General features: G+C 43.3%; 1 protein-coding gene across 1 annotated transcript; it reads left to right on the top strand.

Annotated features, from left to right (window-relative positions):
• The first annotated feature begins 3,605 nt into the window (after window positions 1-3,605).
• On the top strand, window positions 3,606-24,321 carry EDNRB (endothelin receptor type B). Its single transcript, XM_039515414.1, has 8 exons — window positions 3,606-3,721; window positions 4,488-4,990; window positions 13,675-13,787; window positions 13,980-14,184; window positions 14,557-14,706; window positions 17,025-17,158; window positions 18,655-18,763; window positions 20,415-24,321. Exons 2-8 carry the CDS (start codon window positions 4,532-4,534, stop codon window positions 20,544-20,546), a joined length of 1,302 nt encoding a protein of 433 aa, XP_039371348.1. The 5' UTR covers window positions 3,606-3,721; window positions 4,488-4,531; the 3' UTR covers window positions 20,547-24,321.
• The last annotated feature ends 542 nt before the right edge of the window (window positions 24,322-24,863 follow it).

Below are 24,863 nucleotides of genomic sequence, written 5' to 3'. Positions count from 1 at the left end.
ATATTTTTCTTTTTATTTCCCAAGTTTTCTATCCCCTGTAAAAATAGCCAGGAAGAGGAGCAGGGAGGATTGTCCATTTAACAACTCTTGCTGTATCTATCCTAGGATGTTTTTCACCTAAAATTTCCCAACATTGTTGATTCAGCTCCACTAGTGATAACAGTGGAAACCTACTGTAGACAAGGTGCTGGCGGCCATCAGCATTTTAAGTGCTATGCCATGTAATAATGTAAACCTCCTCTGAGCAGAACTAGACCACATGGTGCTTAAAGTGCCAGCAGCTGTCTGGAATCCTGGCTGTACTAGCAGATAGGTTGGTAACTTGTTGAACTCCACAAATTTGAGGCACAAATAATGAAGTTTGTTAACTCACACAATCCAGTTAACTTGCAGGGTACAGGACTGGCCAGTGAAAGTTGTAATGTAATTCCCCTGATGTCAAAGCTTCTATCGAGTTAATATAAATTTACACTGGAGTAAATGAGAGTGGAATTTGGCCTGTGGTGCTATAACCACAAGATACAAAATTGTGATTTGATCCTGAAAACAATTACTGGAGTGAATCCTGTCCAGCTGGGCCATATGCTCCTCTCATTTACACTGGTACAAATCAGAACTGATTCCTGAGACTTTATTTTACAACTGATATAAAACAAAACAAAAAAAGAAAGAGTGAGGGACAAATTAAGAGTTATAGTTAAGGGAGAAAAGTTGTATGTTCAGGCAAGGTTTGAAAACAGATGGTTGGGTGAGGAACAGGAAGGTTGATCTAGACAGCAGGAGCTAGCGGTGAAAAGCCTCTCTAACCCACAGTGGCAAATTTGTTGTGTGAAAGAGCAGAAATGAGACTAGTGCTAGATCAGCAGAAGAAGCGGGTGGGGGCAATGGGGGGTGGTGAGGGGCGCAGAGCAATTAGTCTGAAGCCAGACTATGGAGAGACTTTAAAAACTCAGTTTATGCAGCATTTCCCTGACACGTCATAATTTATGTGAAGGCGATGAGCCACTTACGTAAATTACAGTGTTTATACACACATGCTGTGTAGATGACAACAGAATTTGGCCTTCAGCGTGATTTAACTGAGCTCCTAGAGGAATAAGCACTGATGTTAGAAAACAATTTTTAAACTGAAGTCTCTTTAACCAAACACAACATTCCTTCCAACTTTCAGAGATTGTTTGTGACTTTTGGAAGAAAACATTGCGTAAATCTGTGTGCCTCCTAAGCTCTATTAATGAGACCCGTGACTCCAGCCCCTGTTTGAGAACAGTCTCTAAAGCTGCCTAAACAGGCAAAGAGCTAATCAGATTAGCTGGCTGTAACTCAGTGTAAATCATAATAAAATTGGTTTTAATAAGAACATCACATATAACACCTGTCATCCCACCAAGTGCTTTAAAAAACTATGGCACTAGCCCTGCACTCCTCTCTCTCAGGCAAACCTCCCATCACTTCAAGCTCTTACTTTCACCAGTGGATACCGCGGGGGTAGCGCGGGTTGGATGTGGGGCACGTGACAGCTACCGTAGCACACAATACTACACAGCAATTTAGAACCAAAAGTAAAGGCTAAAATATTCAACCGAAAAGACAGAGTGACTATCAGCAGAAACTCAAACTGGAATTTGGGAAAAGCTCTAGCGGTAACGTGACCCCTTTTCACTAGTCAAAGGTCTGAGATGGTTTTTAGTAATAAAGAAACTCACAAAAGAAAATTATTATTGGGCTGACTACATGCTCAGGTCATTCCAAGACACAAATAGGAAGACAGACCAAGAAAGATACATTCAAAGACCCAGAAAAAGGAGTCGTGTGATTATTTTGCCCCATAATCTGGTAGACTAGTTTTTACTGTATTTAATCCTTTAATATTAAATATGAATATTTAAGACGGGTTGTCAATATGGTTATGTTAGAACCCAGTTGCAAAAACACAACCTGCTTGGTTTCACCAACAGCATTTCGCAAATGCGGCCACAGCCTCCCGGGTGGTGGGGGCAGGAGGAGCAGTGCCCCTCCCCCAGGGCCGCCAGCAGGGTTGGGCCTGACCCTCCCCGGAGACACACAAGCTGGAGGAACAGGTAGCCAGTGAGTTCCTCACCTTCCCAGGGGCAGTGGGGTTGGGCTTCAGCCCTGGGGCAGTGGGTGGCAGGCTCCATCCCCAGGGCCTCAGGCTCCATCCCCAGGCCCTGTCCCTTGAGCTTTGGGCTCCATTCCCTGGCTGCGCGTTGGCAGGCTCTGGCCTCAAGCTCCCCCCATCACCCTTGCCTACTGCCGCCTCCCCCAGCACCCCATTGCCCTGGCCCCCCACTGCCTCTGTACCCACCTCCCCATCCTGGGCTTAATTTGTCCCTGGGCTTGCCAGGGCTGAGTAAGTCTGCTGTGAAAAAATGATATTTGTTTGTTTGTTAATATCACTTTTCACAGCAGACTCAGTAGCTAGCAAGTCTTAAAGAAATAAGCAACCAAAAAAAGGCAAAAGAAAAAACAAGGAAACAAGACAAGAACCTGCACAGCACCTTATTTGTGTTTCTAATCTATTTAAGGCAGGGTTTCTAAATGGATCAAAGCATAGAAGATTAAATCCTTCAAGCACTAGCAGAGGAAAGATATGATCACTTGTCCAAGGTTACTGCACACCAGTGTCTGAGATCCTCAAACAGGGGTTGCCGCTTGTGTAGGGCGGCCGGCCCAGTGTGTTTACCTGCCTCGTCCGCAGGTCCGGCCTATCACAGCTCCCACTGGCCGCAGATGGCTGCTCCGGGCCAATGGGGGCTACTGGAAGCGGAGGCAGCGATCTGCAGCCGGGGGGAGCCGCTATCGGCCAGACCTGCAGACGGGGCAGGTAAACACACTGGCCCGGCCTGCCAGGGGCTTTTCCTACACAAGCGGCAACCCCTGTTTGAGAAACCCTGATTTAGGGTCAGTAAAGAATAGAGACAACTGTACATTCTTTTTTTTTACTGAGTTTCCAATAATAATAATAATAATCCTACATAAATAAATTACAATGATTTGGACATGTATATGTGCATATTTATTTGTTTTTCCTAAAGTTAAGTATTTTAGGAAAAATTATCAGACTGGCCACCAGCAAGAGTTGGTGGCTGCAGTCCAAGCCACCAAAAAATTTGTTGTGAGAACGTCTACTCTAGGACCCTAGAAGCATTGAATTATCTCGTTGTTTTTGTTTTGTTTTGTTTGTCGTCATTTTATTTTATTTGTATGTGGCCAGATCATTTTAAAACTCTCAAAACCAATACGAAATTAACAACTTAACCGGCCCATTTAGCTGGCAGATTAGGCCACAGTGACCCTTACATGTCTTTGCCCTTTGCTAGCAGGAAACTTTCTGTTGATGCTCTCCAGGCATCTGGGGGAGCCAGAATCTGGCAAAGGGACAGGACGAAAGGTTGTTGCTCTGTAGGAGGGAGCGGGTGGAGTTTGGCAGTGATTGATGGGAAAGATGTGACTGATTTTTAAAAAAAAACCGATTTGCCTAATGTACTGGATTTAGGCGCATACCGAAAGCAAGGAAAGGCTGATTTGCTGCTGACACCCACTTAGTCGTTTCGCGAGAGCCAGTCCTTCCTGCGGCTGCAGAGCCAAGCTGCTGCTAGCCAGGCAGCGTCCTGCAGAGCGCGGGTGCTGAATCGCAGGCAAGCTCTGGGAAGCAGGAACCAGCTCTTGGCAGCTGGTTTGTGCTGGGAGGATTTGAAAGGTAAATAGATTTTTATAGCAAGCTGAGGACGAGCCACTGAATACGCATTTTCTTCCCGCGGGGGTGGGAGGGGGACCCAAAACCTTGGGGCTTTTCTTTGGAGGGATAAAGGATTTGGCGGTGCTGAGAGGAAACCCTCCCTAGGACGGAGGTAAGGGCTGCAAGCCGGGGCAGCTAAGGCAGGGGGGCGACGCGGTGGAAATCTCCGCTCCGATTGTTTCTCAGGTTTCCCTCTCGCTAGTTGCAATTGACGTTTCCACTAAGGTCGGTGCTTAAAAAGCAACTCGATATTTCACTGCATGGATTTCGCTCTTTCCACACATCTAGCGCGCCTGCCTCGGACTCAGCTTGCTCCCTCTCTGAACGGGACATTGGACGGGACAGGAGAGGAAGGGGGGTTTCTGCGGGGCTCGGTGCGTTTTGTAAGGGGGGGACCCCGCTCCTTTTAAAACCTCCGCCCGGTTTGGCTGGGGGGGGGCTTTCTGAGCCGCGTGAAATGTTCCTCTCCCGGCTCTTGCTCAGTGCGGGGAGAAGGGCTCCCCGCTTGCGATCCGGCGCGGGTCCTAGCGGAACGTCTACACTGCAGTGCCCCAGCCCCTTCCCCCGAGCCGGAGTCAGCCCGGGCCCGCCGCGGCTGTCCCGCTTGCGGTGTAGCCAGCCGGGGCCGCCGCTAGCCCGATCTGGTGGGTGGCGGCGGGGCTGATCCGGCGCCGCACCTGGAGCCCCGCGGCCGGGCTGATCCCCGTCTCCTGTCTCTCCGTTGCAGCGGGACCCGGCGCCGCTCGGCTCTGCCCCGCTCCCGGCAGCGGCATGCACGGACCCAGCCTCTGGAGCCTCCTCGCTCCCGCGCTGCTGCTCAGCTGCTGCGCCGCCTGGGAGGAGAAGGGGTCCCCGCGCCCGAGGGGCGTCTCGCAGCGCAGCCCGCTTTCCCCGGGGGCCGCGGTGACCCACACCGCCCGCACGCCCGGGCTCCGGGGCTCGGCCTCCAACGCGTCCGGCTCGGCTGTGCCCGGGAACGACCCCGGCCGAGCCCGCTCGCTGTCTCCGCCCATGTGCACCGGGCAGACGGAGGTGAAGGAGACGTTCAAGTACATCAACACGCTGGTGTCCTGCCTGGTGTTCGTGCTGGGCATCATCGGCAACTCCACGCTGCTGCGCATCATCTACAAGAACAAGTGCATGAGGAACGGCCCCAACATCCTGATCGCCAGCCTGGCCCTGGGGGACCTGCTCCACATCACCATCGCCATCCCCGTCAACGTGTACAAGGTAAGGGAGCCTGCGCCGGCCTAGCGCCGCCCGCCCACGCTGGCCTGGCAGGTGCTGAATGGCCAGAGGTGGGTGGGTAAGTACATCTCCCCCACCCAGACAGCTCAGGCTGGCAGAAGTTGTTCCACGAAGGGCCCATGTAGGCAGCAACAGCATTACCCCCTCTGGACCACACTGTGTCCTAAAGCCTTTTTTTAAAAAAAAGAAAATAATAATAGAGGTGCAAGTGCATTAACACTGCTGTCTTAAAGGGACAGATATCACCCTAGATCTAATATTAATCCGTCAAGAAAGGGGCAGCTGATTTTGGTCACCTCCCTAGAGGGAAGTAGCAAAAAGAGCACCCATTCCTTAAATGTGCCTGTTGGTCCTGCCACCAGGGTGAATTTCAGCAGGGGATGAAATAAGGGGAGATTCAGGTGCTTAATGTTAAGGAAATGAATAATCTAATTGGCCTACCTTGCTGATTGGGGGTGGGTTTACTCACCTGCTTAAAATTAAGCAACCTGTTAAGTGCTTTGCTGAATCAAGACTTCCTTCCCAAGAGAAGGAGTAAAGAAAAACTGGCTTGGGTACAGATCAGTGGCAGTTTCCCCTAAATACCTGCCTGTGGATCTAAGCCTTGATTCTCAAATTGCAGTTGCATTCTAGGAGGGGGAATGGTGTATCCTTAGCATGGTAAAGAACTCACCCTGTGCCAAAGCCCAGTGGCTTGGCATGAGATCTCTTCTACAGATTTCTCTTTCCCACCTCTGCCCCAGAGCAGCAAGTGAAAGGCTTGTAGTTCTGAGTGGGATTGTGCTACCTGCACTTCAAGTGTTGCTGTCATCCTTATGACTTTTGCATAAAGCTGCAATAAAAATAGTAGAGAGTGTAAATAGTAGAGAGTGTAATATTTCTATTTTACCCCAGTCACTGTAGTGTATGACTATTAATTCATATTACTAGTCTCCAGTCAAGATCAGGGCACATTGTGCTGGACAGTGAATATACGAAAGATAGTTGCTGTAGTCTAAATATCTGAACATCTTACAGAGATTACTAAAAGTAAACAAGCAGATCTTTTCTCCACTCCTTTCCCCACTAGCAGGTTAGAAGTTTTGGACTTAGATCTTATTTTAATTTGGGAATGCTATGTTGAAAAGATGGGTTTTTAAGTTAGTCAGTATCATTGGTGCTCACTCTGAGAGGTTGTTGAAGGGAATCCCATAATCTTTACTCTTCTAAACATAGAATCATAGGGCTGGAAGGGCCCTCAAGAGGTAATTTAATCCAGTCCCCTGCACTCATGGCAGGACTAAGTATTATCTAGATCATCCCTGGTGGGTGTTTGTCTAAGCTGCTCTTAAAAATCTCCAATCATGGAGATTCCACAATCTCCCTGGGCGATTTATTCCAGTACTTAACTACCCTGACAGTTAGTTTTCCTAATGTCCACCCTAAACCCACCCTTGCTACAATTTAAGACCATTGCTTCTTGTCCCGTCCTCAGAGGTTAACAAGACCAATTTTTCTCCCTGCTCCTTGTAACAATCTTTTATGTACTTGAAAACTGTTGTTATGTCCCCCCTCAGTCTTCTCTTCTCCAGACTAAACAAACCCAAATTTTTCAATCTTTCCTCATACCTCATGCTTTCTAGACGTACTGGAGTATTCTACAGTAACTCTCCCCAGTCTTTCAGCAGCTGTTGTAAATTTCAGAGTCAAATTCATTAGAATTATACCAGGGGTGAATTTGACTCAGTGTTTTAGACCATCACTGCACTATATATTTATCTGAGTTTCTATATAAGGGGATGTTAGTTTCTGGCTGCAGTTGATATGTGTTAAACAATAGGTGTTAAATTTTTTAAAAACTGCTTTGAAAAGTAAAAACTGAACTGACAAAATGGCAACTATAGTGTATAAATCCAGGAAAGACTGTCAGTAACATGACTTTTTGGTACAGGAATTTGATGTTCTAGTGACACTGACATTTTCAAAAATGAAATAACACCTGGCAAGGGCTGTCACAGATTACACCACCGCCTGAGCAATAATATATTATTCTTATCTTGATTGATTTTTCATGAAATATATTATCATGTGTGGAGGACAGAAGGGTCAGAGTTATACTAAGTTATACCAAGCACATTGCACATTCAGGACTTGCCATTTCAAAAAGGTCCTGCTATTGCCAAGCAAGCTCCCAGAATGAATTGACACTGTATATTTAAAGTTATATTATAAACACATTTACCTATATTACTAATGACTTTAGAGCGTTAACCCCTATGGTGAATTTTTAAAAATCCAATTAATTCTTCACTATTTTGTGTGTTTGAATGCTTTTTACAGTCCTCTCTCATCTTGGGCACTGAAGTCAGTTTCCCTTTAAGATTCTTGTGGCCACAGCATTTGCAAACACCTCAGTGAAATGTTTATTTGTTTAAAAACAACTGATTCCAATGGAATTTTACAATGAATGCTAATGGAAACATACATTTCTATTGGCCTGAGATTTGGTAAAAGCTTATTTTACATAATGTAAATTATGTGCCAAATCTGAGTTGACAGTGTCCGTTTACCAACTTCACAATCCAATTAATTCAGTTGCAGAGATGAGCCCAAAAAGCCTTGTAACATTTGAGGCAGATTATAGTGAAATGACCTCTAATCAAAATCTCCTAATGGAATGAGAAACGTAGAGGCTAATAAAGTATTTCATTTTTGTACAGGAAGCAAACTCATCAGTTGTAACTCATGATTTGGAGCAATTATAATACCACTGACCCAGACCTTTAGAGTGACACTCAAAGAGGGCACCTATTTGGAAAATAATGTGAAGGAAATTACTGTGTTCAAAAACCTACCATTGCTAGTACCTTTCTTAACAATGCTTACAACAGCCAATGTGAAAGTGAAATACCACCCTAATGTATGAAAAAAGTACCTAGCAGAACTAGACAGCTCCACAATAGATACTTCAGAGTTTGCACAAAGCACAGATTTTGTGTGAGCTGTTCAGCAGGATGAATTCAAGATACTGTTTGCAGTGTTGCTGTAGCTATGTTGGTCCCAGGATATTAGAGAGACAAGGTGGGTGATTCTATGATTCAATTCTATATCTTTTATTGGACCAGCTTCTGTTGGTGAAAGAGCCGAGCTTTGGAGCTACACAGAGCTCTTCTTCAGGTCTGGGAAAGGTATTCACTAAATACAAATTAGAATAGATTAACATAAGTAGTTAAAAGAACCGGAGTTCAAACCGGACAGTCTCTATGCAAAAGAATAAACGGACACAAATCTGACATCAGGAATCAGAACATTCAAAAACCAGTAGGAGAACACTTCAACCTCTCTGGTCACTCAGTAACAGACTTAAAGGTGGCAATTTTGCAACAGAAAAGCTTCAAAAACAGACTCCAATGAGAAATTGCTGAGCTTAAATTAATATGTAAACTAGATACCATTAACTTGGGTTTGAATAGAGACGGGGAGTGGCTGGGTCATTACACATATTGAATCTATTTCCCCATGTTAAGTATCCTCACACCTTCTTGTCAACTGTTTAAAATGGGCCATCTTGATTATCACTACAAATGTTTTTTTTCTCCTGCTGATAATACTTCATCTTAATTAATTAGCCTCTTACAGTTGGTATGGCTACTTCCATTTTTTCATGTTCTCTGTATGTATATATATTTCTTACTATATGTTCCATTCTATGGATCTGATGAAGTGGGCTGTAGCCCACGAAAGCTTATGCTCAAATAAATGTGTTAGTCTCTAAAGTGCCACAAATACTCCTGTTCTTTTTGTGGATACAGACTAACATGGCTGCTACACTGAAATAAGTAGTTAACACACTGTAAGAACCATTCAAGGTAAAGTGACCTGTTAACACCTCAGCAGTCACAGGACAAAAAAGGGTGGTTAGTGGATTACAGATTGTTGTAATATGCCATAAATCCAGTGTCTTTATTAAGAGCATGATTTTTAGTGTCTAGTAAAGTTATAAATTTAATCTCCCAGGTTCATCTTTTGAAGGTGTTGCACAGGTTTCCTTTGAGGATGAGGATTGGGAGGTCAGAAATGGAGTGATCATTTTGTGGAAAGTTTTTTGCCCAGAGGTGATATTTTGTGTTTTAGCATTTCTCTGTGTGAATTCATTCAAGAGTGAGTGATTGTTTGGTTTCACCCACATAGATGTTATTGAGGTATTAGTGCACTGGATGAGGTACACCATATATTGTGATAGGCAGGCATAGAACCAATGGACCTTAAAAGGTGTGTTGTGGGGAATGTTGATCATCATAGCAGTGGAGATATGTCTGCAAGTTTTGCATCGGTTGTTATGGTAGGGTCTGGTGCCACTTTAAATTGGTGTGTCCTGGTTTCTGGGGAGCTTACTTCTGATGATGAGCTTGGTGAGGTTAGGTTGAGATATTCTTGTCTAGTAAGTTCCTAAAAAGCCAAACAGTTCAGAGACACCTCAGTCTTGAAAATTCAAATCACTTATCCTGAAGCTATCTAAAGATAATCAAATATCATCTAAGCTATGAGACAAAGTAACATATGAGGGGTACTTTAAAATAGGGGCATTATGAAAAATGGAAAACATTGCACAGCTCAAGCAAACAAGAAAATATGCACAAAAAATTCAGATGGGGGATTTGCAGGACCCAGGGAACAGTGAGGCCTTGGTTGCAGACCTACAACTGCAGAGTACAGGGAGGCTACCACTGCCCTATGCAACAGTTTGGCCTTTTGGAACTATGGTGTGCCAACCATAGCTCTTTTCCATTTTCCAAAGTGCCAGGTGGAGCCCTCTGGAGATGCCCTTCTGCCTGGTCCACGAGCATGACAGAAACACAGAATTTTGGGGGAATTATACGGCTGCAAAAGGTCATTTAAAATGTGGGCCAATGGGAGCAGTTGAGTGCAAGTATAACCCACTGGTCAATGTGTCCCCCTCGGTGCTCAATCCACAGAGGATGAGTCTGATAGCTATCAGCCTAAGATTGTAGCTCATTAGTTCAAGCTATAGAGACTCATGCTTTTAGCCTGGGATATTCCTGGGCCACGCCCCAGCATTGGTTATGATGGCAGCTATCAGATAAGCACTCATAGATACATTTTTTTAAAAGATGCTAAGAGAACATTAAGGTCAAAAAGTGGAACACCCAAAAGTCTACAGATTCTAGACTTACAATGGGATGCACAACATTAAGTCTATCTCTTGTGCATATTCATTATGATGCTTAATTAAATAGATACCATTTCACAAATGCCATAATATAATCTCATACAATTTCTTCTACAACTTTCAATACACACGTGTAGTAGTTTGTAATATTCATTCTCTTATCCTTACATAATAATATTATTACGTTCCATTTGATTGTATTGATGTAGTCTTCCATGGCCGCACAGGGGCCTCTTGTGCAGCTTCCTGGACCTTCACTCTTTACGACTGCTACTTTCCCAGATCACAAGTGGGTGGGGTGGGATGGAGCCTTGACTCTGCTCTCCCCAACCAGGCACTGGCAAACTGAGCCAACATGGGGCATGGGGGAAATCTGTACCTGGCAAGGAAATGTCACAGATTACTTCCCCCCAGAATGAGTGTGGGGGAAGAGTAGAAAAGCAATTGCCACTCTTGAGTCACAAGTACATCCTGGGGCTCTTCCTGGGCAGTGAAACTAAGGAGCCACAAGGGTTACTGCACAAGCCAGTGAGCCAACGCTCAGTCTGACCTGGTATATGATAATCCTCTTTTCTGTGATGTATTTTAGCACTCAAAAGCTACGAAATACCATGTTTATGGTTGCAGTGCAACTTTAATTTGGCCCTGTGTTCATCCAGTCTGTGCACGGAAAGACACAGGGGTCATATGGAAAATCTAGTATGTGATCATGTAGTTAAAAATCATAATGCATGTACACAAAGAGCCTAAATTAAGGTTGCCTGGGCAATAATCAATTTGGTATTTCTCAGCTTCCCCAAGGCAAGATACTTCCCCTTAGTGAGGACTATTACCATTCCAAATTTCAGCTATTAGCCCCCAGTCATTTCAGCTGTAGAAAAAGTTGTAATTTTTTTTTCTATAATGGGAAATGTACAGTATTTTCACTCTTGTCAATGTCTGCACCAATTCTGTTGAGATTTTGCAAACCTCAGCTCTAGACAAAGCCCAAGCATGGAAAACTTATGCCCTCAAAGATTAGATTTTTATGCTGCTTTGTCTGTAATATAGATATTTTCATAAGAGCAAATTAAGGGCTTGAAGTGTAGCTGTTCAGCCCATGGGCTTCTTTATGAGCTCATTGGAGGTTTTACCTGTGGCCGGTCTAGGCGGGAAAACTGACCAGAACAGCTATGGTGGAATAAATTATTTTGAAATAGCTATTCTGGAATATCTCCCATATGGACACTCTGTCCCAGAGTACGGGCTTGTTTACATTACCACTTAAGTCGATGTAAATTATGTCACTCAGGAGTGTGAAAAAGCCACCCCTGTGTGACATAAATTACTCTCTCCTATTGACATAGCTTCTACCTCTCGCTGAGGTGGAGTAATTAAGCTGATGGGAGAGTGCTCTCCTGTCGGCATAGCATGTCTTTGCCAGATGTGCTACAGCAGCGCAGCTGCACCGATGTAGAGCAGTAGTGTAGATTAGCCCTAAGAATGACTTTATTCTGGAATAGTGTATCCACATGGGGAGCTGTTCTTGAATAGCTATTCCAGAATAATTTATTTCACAGTAATTATTCTGGAAATAATTTCCCCATGTAGCAAAGGCCCAATTGTGAATGCAAAATTGGGTCCTATGTCTCTAACATATTAGATATGGGAAATTTCTCCATGCAGTGTATATGCCGTTTTCCAAGGATCTTAATCCGGGTCATTTATATTTGTAAAATATCATTAAATTTTGTAAATTCAGTGTAAAGTTTTTGTCAGCTTATCTGTACACTTATTCACTCATTACATATATGCCTGTGACCACCACCACCACCAATTCTCATCTCCTGCTTAGTCTTCTGACTTCTCCTCTAGTGTTTGTGCCTAATGGCAATACAGCTCATTGAGAGCCAACACATCTGTCCATGCTTCTTGTCCAATCCTGCAAGGGCAATGTAGGTTCCACAACTATTTACCTTTCAATACCTCTCCTTAGAGTTTATGGGGTTCTTTTCTCTTTGCGGGGTGTCTGCATGTAATTACCCTTAGCGTAATAATCTTAACACAAACAAAAATTAAAAACTGAGCGAAAATTAAATTAAAACAAAAGAAATGATTTGCTGAACATAACTAGATTCACATTTCTCATCAGATAGACTAAATAAGACATTCTCATCTTGGTTAGAGAGAAAGAAACCCATATATGTCTAAAAAGCAATTCCCGGCTCCCAACAAATAAATAAATCTTAATAACCTTAAAATATTAAACAAGTGCTTCAATTAAATATTGTGTAATTCATCTCAGTCATTAAGAATAGTTTATTGGCAAAATCTATAATTTGAAACACTTGTTCCTATGAAAGAATGAAAAATCCTTTGCCTTCATTATCTATCTTGGTATTCAGTACATCAGATGGAAATATATTAGCCTTTTCAGATTTATGTATGTACATGGATTGTGAGGTGCAATTTTGTTCATGAATTCAGCACAGCGGTGCATGCATATTTTTGCACATAGCTCTGCTTTTGAAGTTTTGAAAACCAAGTGCTAAATTACTGTTACCCTTGGGTACTGTTACTGTACCCTTGGAGATGGTGGTGTGAGATGTGGTATATACAATCTCACTGGAGAAATGTTCAACAAAAGACCACCTATATCTGGTGAGGTGATTAGTTATGATTTATCTCAGATTACTTCCTGCATTTCTACCAAAAGGGGATTGGTCCTGAGCATTTGCAAGAGGGAAAGCAATGAGCACTCAAGCCAAATAAGGAGCAACATCCCAAGGTCCTTCTCCACCAGCAGGATGATTACTATTAAAAATAAAGGCGGAGACGTTAAAACAGAAGGATAATTAGTTGGATCCTTGATGCTCCAGTAGGTCAGGGCTGAGCCCTCAATGCACATCCCAGTCAGCAGCGCCAACATTCTAATTTGCCGGGGAAGGAGGGAGCCCTCCCATGAGTGCATCCCACCCTTCGCTTCTCCCCGTTTCCCCCCCCCCCCAGCATCTCCTGGATGCCGTGGAACAGCTGTTCCACAGCAGGTGGGAGGTGCTGGGAGGGCAGGTGAGGTGCTGATCGGCGGGGCCACTGGTGGGCTGAAGACACTGGGGGGAAGGGTGCGAGGGGGAGCTGGGTGCCAGTGGGTGCTCAGCACCTACCATTTTTTTCCCATGGGAGCACCCACGGAGTCGGCACCTATGATCCCAGTTCTCCAATGATGGTTCATGCTAAATCAAACAGAAGAAGGAGATGCTCAGTTGAGACCAGCTAAGCACAGCTCCTATGAAGACTGCCAAGGGGATGTACCCTTTGGATTGCCTGGTAGAACTGTTGCATAATGATTATACAAATCTTGTTGATATATTCTAAGGCAGTGAGTCCCAAATATATAAGTTCCCTTTCCTGGAGGAACTCATTGAACCTTAAATCCTCTAAGAGAAATGTTCATGTTACATTAATGTAATTATAAAAATTGAAATTGCTAATCATACCTGGTATTTTCTGTTCACAGCTCCTTGTAACAGACTGGCCCTTTGGAGTTGAAATGTGTAAACTGGTACCCTTCATTCAAAAGGCATCGGTGGGCATCACTGTGTTAAGTTTGTGTGCCCTCAGTATTGATAGGTGAGACCTGTTTCATTGTTACCAAACGCTGTATTTTCTTTTCAAGTCATTTTGATCATATGAAATAAACCCATAAGGTCAACTTTTGCTCTTCGTTCAACTGATATGACAGCATTGATATGTGTTTATATCAGTTTAACAGAGGGCAAAATTTAGCCCTTAATCTAATAAATGTCCACTGTTGATATTTAGGTATCGAGCAGTTGCTTCCTGGAGCCGAATCAAAGGAATTGGAGTGCCAAAGTGGACTGCCATTGAAATTGTATTGATCTGGGTTATGTCAGTAGTCTTAGCTGTTCCTGAAGCTATAGGTTTTGATATGATTGTTATGGAATATAAAGGAAAGCATCTTAGAATCTGCATGCTTCATCCCACACAAAAAACATCCTTTATGCAGGTAAGATATTTTCTCTTTTAAGCAAGTCCTTTCTCTTAAACAATACCTTTATCTACAATACCTTTATCAACAGTCTAAAAGGACAAAACTTACTACGTTTTACTTCCATTAGCTATTAAATTCATTCTTTAGTAGAAGGGTGTACAGAAACTCTGTCACTGACTTACTGTGTGGCTTTGGACAAATTCCTTAATCTCTCTGTTTCCTCGTCTGTAAAAAGGGACAGTAATACTTATATCTCATTAGTGCTGTTGGAAGAATTGACAGATAGTTAATTCAGGCTTGCAAAATGCTGCACGTTGTTCATGTATAAATGTTCTCTTTACTATACCCCAAACTGAACTCCTAACGTGTCTGATTGTTTTCCCCTAGTTTTACAAGACAGCTAAAGATTGGTGGCTGTTTAGCTTTTATTTCTGTTTGCCATTGGCCATCACAGCACTTTTTTATACTCTGATGACCTGCGAGATGTTAAGAAAGAAAAGTGGAATGCAGATTGCTTTAAATGACCACTTAAAACAGGTAAAAATATGCACGGGAAAACACTGCTGAGTTTTATATGAGATTACAGTAGAACCTACATTAATCCAAGCAGTACATCATTAATGCACACTGAACTTGCAGTCTCCACCTTGCTTCTTAGGAGATGTAGTATTGCCAACCCCAACTGTTCAAAAATCGTAAGGCCCCAAAAAGATTGTTTTAAAAATCCTGAGACTTTACTCAATTATGAGTTGTTTTCGTTTTCTGCAGTTAGGGCCTGTATTGTTCACATTTTGAAGCTTTTTTTCCTGCCACTGTGAGGGCTAGAAACATTTTTATATGAAAGCTGAGATTGCAATGCATTCACATGACTCCAGAAATTGGGATTTAAGAAAGACACCAAGTATTGTGAGACTCATGATAAAACTGTGAGAGTTGGCAACGTTGCAGTGCTGTAGTCAGGTATCATATTATCAAAAAACTTCATTGCAAAACACATTACAGAATATTTACTAGCATACCAGGAAGAATTATAAGTAACTAAACCTAAACTACATTTTTAAAATAAAATATATTTGGAATTCTTGCTTTCTTGTTTGTTAGCTTGTACACTAATTTGCAGTGTCATTAGTGTAAATAAGAAAGGTTCACCTATATTAATATTTTTGTAATTTATGTCTCTTGAGCTCTTTAAAACCAGACTAGAGAAAAAAGCACTAGATAATATACAGGTGAAAACAATCTGTACTTTGAAGGGGGATGGACTGGATAACTAATCTCTTTTCCACCTGTAACTTAAGTGATTGTATGTATTGATCCCTTGAATTTTCACAGTTGATCCATGATCAGATAGGTTATAGGTATGATTAAAATTTGTGAATAGTAGCTACAATAGTTAAAGATCTCAAAATCAATTAAAAATGTTAAAAAAATAAGATATTCTAAACTTCACCTAAGTTCCCTCTAAGCTGCATGGCCATGCAGCTGCTTATTAAGCCCCACGCAGGTGGGAAGGGGTATCTCTCCCCCAGTACAGACCTGCCGCGGTTGGGAGGGGTGTCTCTTCCCCAGTGCAGACCTGCGGCAGCGGGGAGAGGTGCCACACCCCACCGGCTCCAGCACGGACCTGCCACAGACTTGCCAGGGAAGAGGAGTCCCTCGCCTGGCTTAGGCGAGCCAGAGATGCCAGGGAGAAGAGCCCCTCTCCAGGTCCACTGGAGCTGTCAGGGAGAGGAGCCCCTCCCTCGGCCCAGCCCAGCCCCACTGGAGCTGCTGCGGTCAGAGAGAGGCGCCTCTCCCCGACCCCCGAGCTGCTTCAGTGAGAGAGGGCTGAGGAGAGTCTTCTCTCCCCACTGCAGCCCCGGGGCAACCTGCACCCCAAACCTCTCATCCCTGTCCCCGTCCCAGAGCCCACACCCCCTGCACTCTAACCCTCTGCCCTAGCCCTTAGCCTCCTCCTGAGCCCCAAACCTCTCTTCCCCAGCCCCACCCCAGAGCCTGCACCTGCACCTGCAGCCAGAGCCCTCATCCCCACACACCCCACCCCTCTACCCCCACCCTGAGCCCCCTCTCAAACCCCTCATCCCCAGCTCCACCCCAGAGCCTGCACCCCAGCCAGAGCCTTCACCCCAACCTCTGCCCCAGCCCTGAGCTGCCTCCCACACTCCGAACCCCTTGGCCCCACCCCACCCAGCCCCACCCCAGAGCCTGCACCTGCACCTGCAGCCAGAGCCCTCATCCCCACACACCCCACCCCTCTACCCCCACCCTGAGCCCCCTCTCAAACCCCTCATCCCCAGCTCCACCCCAGAGCCTGCACCCCCAGCCAGAGCCTTCACCCCAACCCTCTGCCCCAGCCCTGAGCTGCCTCCCACACTCCGAACCCCTTGGCCCCACCCCCACCCAGCCCCACCCCAGAGCCTGCACCTGCACCTGCAGCCAGAGCCCTCATCCCCACACACCCCACCCCTCTACCCCCACCCTGAGCCCCCTCTCAAGCCCCTCATCCCCAGCTCCACCCCAGAGCCTGCACCCCCAGCCAGAGCCTTCACCCCAACCCTCTGCCCCAGCCCTGAGCTGCCTCCCACACTCCGAACCCCTTGGCCCCACCACATGAATTTTGTTATGTGCACCAATTTGAAGGTGATGAGTCACACATCACCTCCATACTGGTGCACATAACAAAATTCATTCCGCACAGCAATGTAAAAAATTAGAGGGAACACTGAACTTCACCTACGTACCACATTAATATTTATTTTTGCACTTCTACGGTATCATATATTTTGGTTTTAGAAGCAAATAATAAAAGATCAAGAGAGAAACTTTAACCCAGTTCTTTTCAATTTTGTTTCCAGAGACGCGAGGTGGCCAAAACTGTGTTCTGCCTGGTGCTTGTCTTTGCCCTGTGTTGGCTCCCCCTTCACCTAAGTAGGATTTTGAAGCTCACTATATATGATCAAAGAGACCCCAATAGATGTGAACTTTTGAGGTAAGACTGTTATGGCTGAATAAGAGGAAAATACCCCCAACCCTCTGACCCAGCCCTGAGCCCCTCAACCCAGGCCCCACCGCAGAGTCTGTACCTCCAGCTGGAGACCTCACCCTCCCACACTCCAAACCCGTTGGCCCCACCCCCACCACATGAATTTTGTTACGTGCACCAATATGGAGGTGATGTGTAACATATTGGTGTATATAACATATAACCATATTGGTGCACATAACAAAATTCATTCCGCACAGGAGTGGGAAAAATTAGAGGGGACACTGTCCGTGACTATGCAGTGCACTGTTACTAAGCAGCCAGGCCAGCGCCATTAGATGGGCAGGCTCTAGGGGAGGGAGGAGAAGAAATGCTCCAGTGAGCTGATGATAAATACAACCCTTTACTTAACTCAAGGTTCAAGACTGACCCTGTCATTCTCAGGATCTATATGTGAAGGGGTCTGTCTGTCTGCCTCAGTGGCAGCATTCCCCCACCTACTTCCCCAGGAACCTGAAAAGGGCATTCTGCCAGTCCAGAGATCCATGCAGAGAGACAGGGTAGGCTGGGTTTGGGGTCAGGGAGATGCGTATCATCCCCTCATTGCTGCCCTGAGCTATTGGAGGGTGAACTAGTGCAGTCTAAGGCAGAAAGCAGTGCAATTCCCCCTTTAAGGGGAGTCCTCAAAGAGGAGTCCACTTTTTGCAGAAGTTCTCACAGGACAGCTTCATTGCAGTTGTGTATTAAGGTCATGGTGAGGTATGCCAAGGACACAGGGCCTCTACACAGATGGCCTTAACCTGTGGAATCTATACTATTGGACAGGGGTCAGCAACCTCTGGTTTGTGGCTCGCCAGGGTAAGTACCCTGGCGGGCCAGGCCAGTTTGTTTACCTGCTGCGTCCACAGGTTCAGTCTATCGCGGCTCCCACTGGCTGCAGTTTGCCGCTCCAGGCCAATGGGGGCGGCAGGAAGCGGTGGCCAGCATGTGCCTCGGCCCACACTGCTTCCCACAGCCCCCATTAGCCTGGGACGGCGAACCATGACCAGTGGGAGCCGCGATCAGCCGAACTTGCAGATGCAGCAGGTAAACAAACTGGCCCGGCCCGCCAAAGGTTGCCAACCCGCTGTAGGATTTGTGGGCCTTATTACTGATTCTGTAAGGCGAAAACCCTCTTCTCTTCCCATTAGAACAATTGGAAATAAATCTCCATGAAGAAAACCTCATGAAGATGTTCTCCTCTACATCTCCCTCCGACTGGTAGGGGTGATCAGGCCCTTTGTAATCACCATAACAAAGAATGAGTCCATCTATCCAAAAATGTGCTATGAGGCACAGTGTTTTCCTCTGAATAACCCATTCACATGGTTAGCCAGCATTACTCTTACCATACTTGGTAGTAAATCATGCCAGGGTTGAGCCTGATGTTTACAACTGTGACCCTTTGATAAGCATTATCAGTAAGTAGTGTGTGAATCACATTTATTTTAATTTTCACACAGCTTTTTTCTTGTATTGGACTACATTGGTATTAACATGGCTTCGCTGAATTCCTGCATTAACCCAATAGCCCTGTATTTGGTGAGCAAAAGATTCAAGAACTGCTTTAAGGTAAGGGGCAACCTAAGGCTGCTTTTCACCACGTTAGAAAAACATGTTCTCTCTGGGTGAAATTCATTCCAGGCAGAGGAACATGTGCCACTTAAGAAAGGACTTACCCCTTCAGATTCAAATGGAACTTTAAAAAAATGCATAGGCCTAGTACAGGCGTTCTGCACAGGGCCTGATCCTGCAAGATGCACCTTGTTCATATGGTGCATTTCACCCTTTGTGCACTATAAATTATTGTCTATTTGCCTTTTTTGAGCTGGATCAAGAACTCACTCAATAGTTTGATGTGGGTTGATAAATCATTTTCTTAGGGCAGTTCAGGAGTGTACTTTTTGGTCTTTATTCCTCTCATACAGAGCCTTAAAACTTCATGAGTCCAAAGACAAATTATTAGGGCTGGCCAGAAAACAATTCTGTTTCATGAAAAGTTTCAAGGTTTCAAAAAATGTCAAGATTTTTAATCATATGTGGAACAAAACAGAGACTTTCAAAAACTTTGTGTGAAAGAGAGCAACCCACCTCAGAATAGCCACTTGGTTTGGACATCTCACCTGGAATGTGGGCGACATAGGTTCAACCCCTGTTCTGCAAGTGAGTGCCCTAATTACCAAGCTACTGGGTTTCCCACATCCCATGTGAGTGCCTTCCTCACCTGGCTATTCTGACATGGGTCTCTAGTTCTTTCCTTCTTTTCATAGAATATCAGGTTTGGAAGGGACCTCAGGAGGTCATCTAGTCCAACCCCCTGCTCAAAGCAGGACCCCCCCCACTTTTTTTTTTCCTCCCAGATCCCTAAATAGCCCTCTCAAGGATTGAACTCACAACCCTGGGTTTAGCAGGCCAATGCTCAAACCACTTTCTTCCCCTTGCCCCTCTCAGACCAAAAAACCTTGTTCATAACATCTTGGTTTGATGAAATTTCATTTGGTCAAACAAATTACAACCCACTTTTGTCTCATTTCCCTCCTCTGATTCTAGAGACTATAATGTCAAATATTAACTGTCATTACGTCTTAATGAAATTTTAGTGTCAGACTCCAACTTTCTTGTGGTACTATCTATAATGATGGCCCAATTTTGAAAGCTTTCCCCACTAATGGACCACCCATTGAAATTAAGAGCGTGCAGCAACAGAACAGACTTGTAGGATCAGGCGCTAAGTTTGGAAACTGCTGGGCAGTGGGAGAGAAAAATTCCATGAGGCAGGGAATTCTTCACGGTTTACAAGTTGTCCCCAACTCCCACAGACCAATCCTGCATTGAGAGAGGGCTTGAATGGAATAATTTCACTTTCCTACCTTTAGATTGAAATAGAAAGGGGGAAATCACACAATTTTTTGTAAAAATCACAATCAGGTTTGAGAGGTGCACTCAGGTCTTATAACACCCATAGGTATAAAACTAAAAGAAGGATTACAGGAAGAATGAAAATACAAAATCTTTCATTCTATTTCCAGATACATTAAAAATTGCAGGCCACATTCAATCCAGGCTTATAGGGGGCTGCATATTGTTCTTCCTATCGTACAACAGAGTTATAATGGCCCCTAAATTCTCAGTCAAGCCTGGGTAATAGCAATATTTCAATGCATTGTGCAAAAATGTGCATAATAAAAAGATGTAACATGATGATTCTTTTTATTTAAAACAGTCATGTTTGTGTTGCTGGTGCCAATCCAAAGACATGCTGTCCCTGGAGGAAAAACAATCCTGCTTAAAGTTCAAAGCTGATGATCATGGATATGATAATTTCCGCTCCAGTAATAAGTACAGTTCATCATAAACAAGTATATGCTCTGAAATTAATTTCAGTGCCTTTATTTGAGTCAGACTGACAATTGCTGTTATAAATTAAGATAGTAGAGCTTTTGAAAAAATCTAGTTTTCTGTTTGCACAAAAAGTAAATAAAAAATTGATTGCCCACAGTAACATAACATTCATAATTATGCATGGTATCATGAAGAACAACAGCAGAAACAACTAATTGTTAAAGCACTTAAATTCTTTGGATCAGCAATTCTAGACCATCCTCACTTCTGGTATATCAGTCATTTGTATTCATTATAAGCGCCTTAGGAACTAGAGCCACAATTCTTACTAAATAGCAAACCATATATTTTGTTGGATCAAAGCCAATATTGTATATAACTCAATGTATTATATTTGTAAAGCAGATTGAGTGTCTAAATTGTTTTTAAAAATCAAATCCAAAATACTTCATAGCACAGTTTAAACAAACACACAAAAAAAGTACTTTTATCAGGAATGTTACACTACTAGGTGAGAACAATACTAACAGGATACAGTCAAGTTAAAAATCACACTTCTGTCTAAATATTTTTACCTACTACTATTACAGGTAACATTTAAGGTCACTACAAATATTGTTCTCCCTTATCAGTTTGTTTATTTCTTGCATTTGTGGCAGCACTTTTAATAGTCCATTTCACTGTTTCCCCAGTTATTTGACATAGTGTTTCACATAATAGAGGAGAAAAACATTTTTAAATGGAGAAAAATATGATTGCAGAACCATAACAATTCTGCAGAGTCGCCGAAATGAATGATTTTTTAAATTGATTAGATCTCAAGTTTACAGCATCCCTTTTAAACAATGAGCCTTCAAGTAATTGACTGTAGTTTAGCCAACTTTATTTTTCTAGAGATTACAAATGAAATTGATTTCTCATGGGAAAAATCAGAAGCAATCTAAATGATGGCTGGGGAAAAGAACCCTTAATATATATAGCAGATAGTACAAAATGGTAGACAGAGCCTTTTGGGTTCTAATTGTATTTAGTTCTGCTAGGTCTTTAAGAAAATATTCACAAACTGTACTTAAAAGGCAAGTACTACGTCATGTAATTCTTGATATTGTTATAAAATGTTTTTTCTTTCCATGTGGTAATAGCATTTGTTTCTACTTCTGTAAATATTTTAGTGAAGTATAATTAACTGTAAAATATTAAAATATGGGCAGGACCCTATAAGAATAGAGAGAGATAAAGATGCCTGCGGTAAACATGATGTGTATTGCCAGGAGCAGTTCACATTTTGTGTCTGCATGGCAGACTAATGCTTGTCTTTTTTAAATAGTTTAATCCAAGCAACTCATGTGTTAAGTCTTTTGCTAGTACTAGTTACCAATACTAGCATTAGTAAAAGCATGACTCTTTGGCTTTGCATCTCCAATTGATTTGTCGCAGATTCTCCAAAAAAATTTAACACCTTTCAAGCAGTAAATCATGAGCTTTTCCTACAAATATCAACAGAAAACATTTTGAAAGTGAGAAATGTTTTCAGCACATACCATACTTTATTATAATACAGTATTTGTCAAACTCAGGAATTTTCCTACCTTCCAACTGTCAAGTGTAAGAATCCCTCGTACACCTTGTCCACAAAGTGCCTTAGATATTCTCAGGATTAAAACAGTTTGAATCAGATCTTCAACTTGTGTAAATTGGCGTTGCTCCATTGGAAACTACTGGAGTTAGGCCTGTTTACGCCAGCTGAGGATCGGGGGGGTGAGTGTGTTTTCCATTGTTAGTTTGCTGTTTTCATCACCCTTTGCCCATAAACCCAACTACAATACACTTAACAGAATGAAATACATGGGAGGTTGTTTCTTTAATCAGAAACACAAAGTAAGAAGTCATTCAAGATGTGTTCTGCCAATTCCTAAAGTAGAAAAATAGTTTTTTAAAGTAAAAATAATTCCTTTTCTTGTGCACGAGAAGTCAATAATTTGACTAGTATACCATGTAAATATTATGAATGTTCAACACACTGTTTATTTTATCAATTTTCACATTGAGACATGAATTAATGCAAATAAACAATTATTTCTGTGAAATGCATTTCATGTATTAAAAATGGGTAACCAACTAAATCCTAAATTTGATACTGGTCAGTGTTATTTTCATAAAGTTGTATCATTACAATATTGTACATGTATATTATTTTTATTTCTGTTGAAATGTAGCTGCTGTAGTCTACAACTGTGTAACATATTTTTTGTTTTTCCTGGACTAGTTCCTTGTTAAGTTGAACCCTCATAGGCCCAGACATTTAGGTATTGCAGACAAAGGGCATGTGCACTGCCTAATTTTTAAGAACATAATATATACTTAATGGAAAACATTTCTTTAAATTTCCAGTATTTACAAAGCAGTATTTTTTCCAGCAACTATATTTTTCCTGTAATAACAAAACCTGCTACTTACATGGGTTAAAAAAAAAAAAAAACAAGGGAAAACACAAGAGAATCTGTGTTCTAGCTAGAAACCAAGATATGAAGGATGGGATTTTCAACAGTCCTCAGTGTTGGCAAGTCAATGGAAGTTTAACTATTGGCTTCCGTAAGAGCAGTTAGGCCACCACTTGGAGCTTTTAAAATACCTATCTGAAATTTGCTACCTGTCCTATCATCCTTGAATAAATAGTAAATGAAAAATGTGTTTTCGAGGCTGAGGCATTATCTAGATTAGTGATGAGGTGAAAGGAAGTGAAATTAACTCTGGTGTAAAGATCTAGGCTGGCAGACATCTTGTGTATCCTCTCTCAGCCATATGAGGCACCTGTACACCATTAGGTACCATGAGAAAGGTCTGTGCACTATCCCAGAAGAGCCTGGCATAGCAGGCCAACATGACAGGGAGCCAGAGAAAGGATCCTAGATTCCTCAGCCCTGGTACCCTGTGCAATGGCCACAGAGCAACTTAAAACTCTATTTTGATCCCAAAGCTAGATTAACAGCCTCAGAGGGGGCTACCCTGGGCAGTGGGTGAACCCCCATTCGGGGAGGCTAACCCACCATCCCTGCCCCTTCTGTCCACAGCACCCCCTCCCCACAGCCACAGCCCCGAAGCCCTCCCACCCCCAGTGGCTGGAGGAGCCCTAGCCCAGCCACTCCAAGCCGGTGACCAGGCCAAGTCCTAGGCCACCAGCCAGCCCCAGCGCTGGGCCGAGCCATTGGCCTGAGCACCGGCCGCTGGCAAGCCCAAGCTCCAGGCTGCCAGCTAGAGCTGAGCTGCCGCTGACTTCAGGGGAGAGAGAGGCAGGGCCTCAGGGCGGAACATGGATAGGGCCATGCCGTGGGGTAAGGGGAAGCCCTGGCCTTTGATACCAACCACCCATGGGGGCTACGCAGGAGCTTTGTGCTTTGGCCATGAGTTAGCGGTTGGCTTTCACCTCCTCATCTTTGCGCTCCACCCACATAGTGCCTTATGTGAGTGAAGTGGGTTTCATGCTGGGTGAATTGCACTGATACACTGGTACTGCATTTAGGAAAAATCAAATGCAAATACAGTGTTAGTACGTAGTGTCCATTGTATGTTGTTGGTATTTAACTATCCCAAACAGCTTTTCATAGACATGTACTGGCTATCCCAAGACGCAGATGGTTAGCAGTGGAATGTTGTGTGTACCTACATGAAAATGTAAAATCATTTTTTTTCTTTATTGTTGTGTATAACCATGTAAAATAATTATATATTTTGCTTTTTATGGTCACTAAAATAGCAACTTTTGTGGTTGCTCCAGTGTAAACAAACTGAATTACCAATAAAAATATTTTAGTTGCTTCACTGATGTTCTTTGATCTTTCTTTCTTTACAAACACTCATTTATCAAGCTGTTTTACAATGAAATTGATGTCAAAAGAATCAAGCATTTCAGAGTTATAAATCCGTGATTTATAAGGCAGGGTTAGGTTATTCCACTAAATGAAAGATGGAAATGGTTCAGGCTTGAGTATGTTTTGCAAAGGTTTTTAATGTTTGTCTGAAAAGCAATCATGCCTGTCTTTGCATTCCCTGTTTTTGCTCAAAAATGTCAATTTCAATCTCTTCCATACACTGTCCTGCAGCATTCATGGTGGAAATATAGCATGCATTTATATGATGGCAGTGTAATATTTTTCATATTTTTAGATGTTCCATGGGTTTACTCATGTTTATAAATTCCCAAGCTCACAACTCCTATACTCTCCAAATCTATTCTTTTTTTTATTTTTATGGAAACAATTTGGTTCCCCTGTGTTTAAAGGGCAGCCTATTCCATTAATATAGGTCCTCCCTTCTCCATATTCCCAAGACT

This window comes from Mauremys reevesii, linkage group 1, assembly GCF_016161935.1.
Source record: "Mauremys reevesii isolate NIE-2019 linkage group 1, ASM1616193v1, whole genome shotgun sequence".
Lineage (NCBI taxonomy): Eukaryota > Metazoa > Chordata > Testudines > Geoemydidae > Mauremys > Mauremys reevesii.
This window is presented reverse-complemented; position numbering and strand designations above follow the sequence as displayed.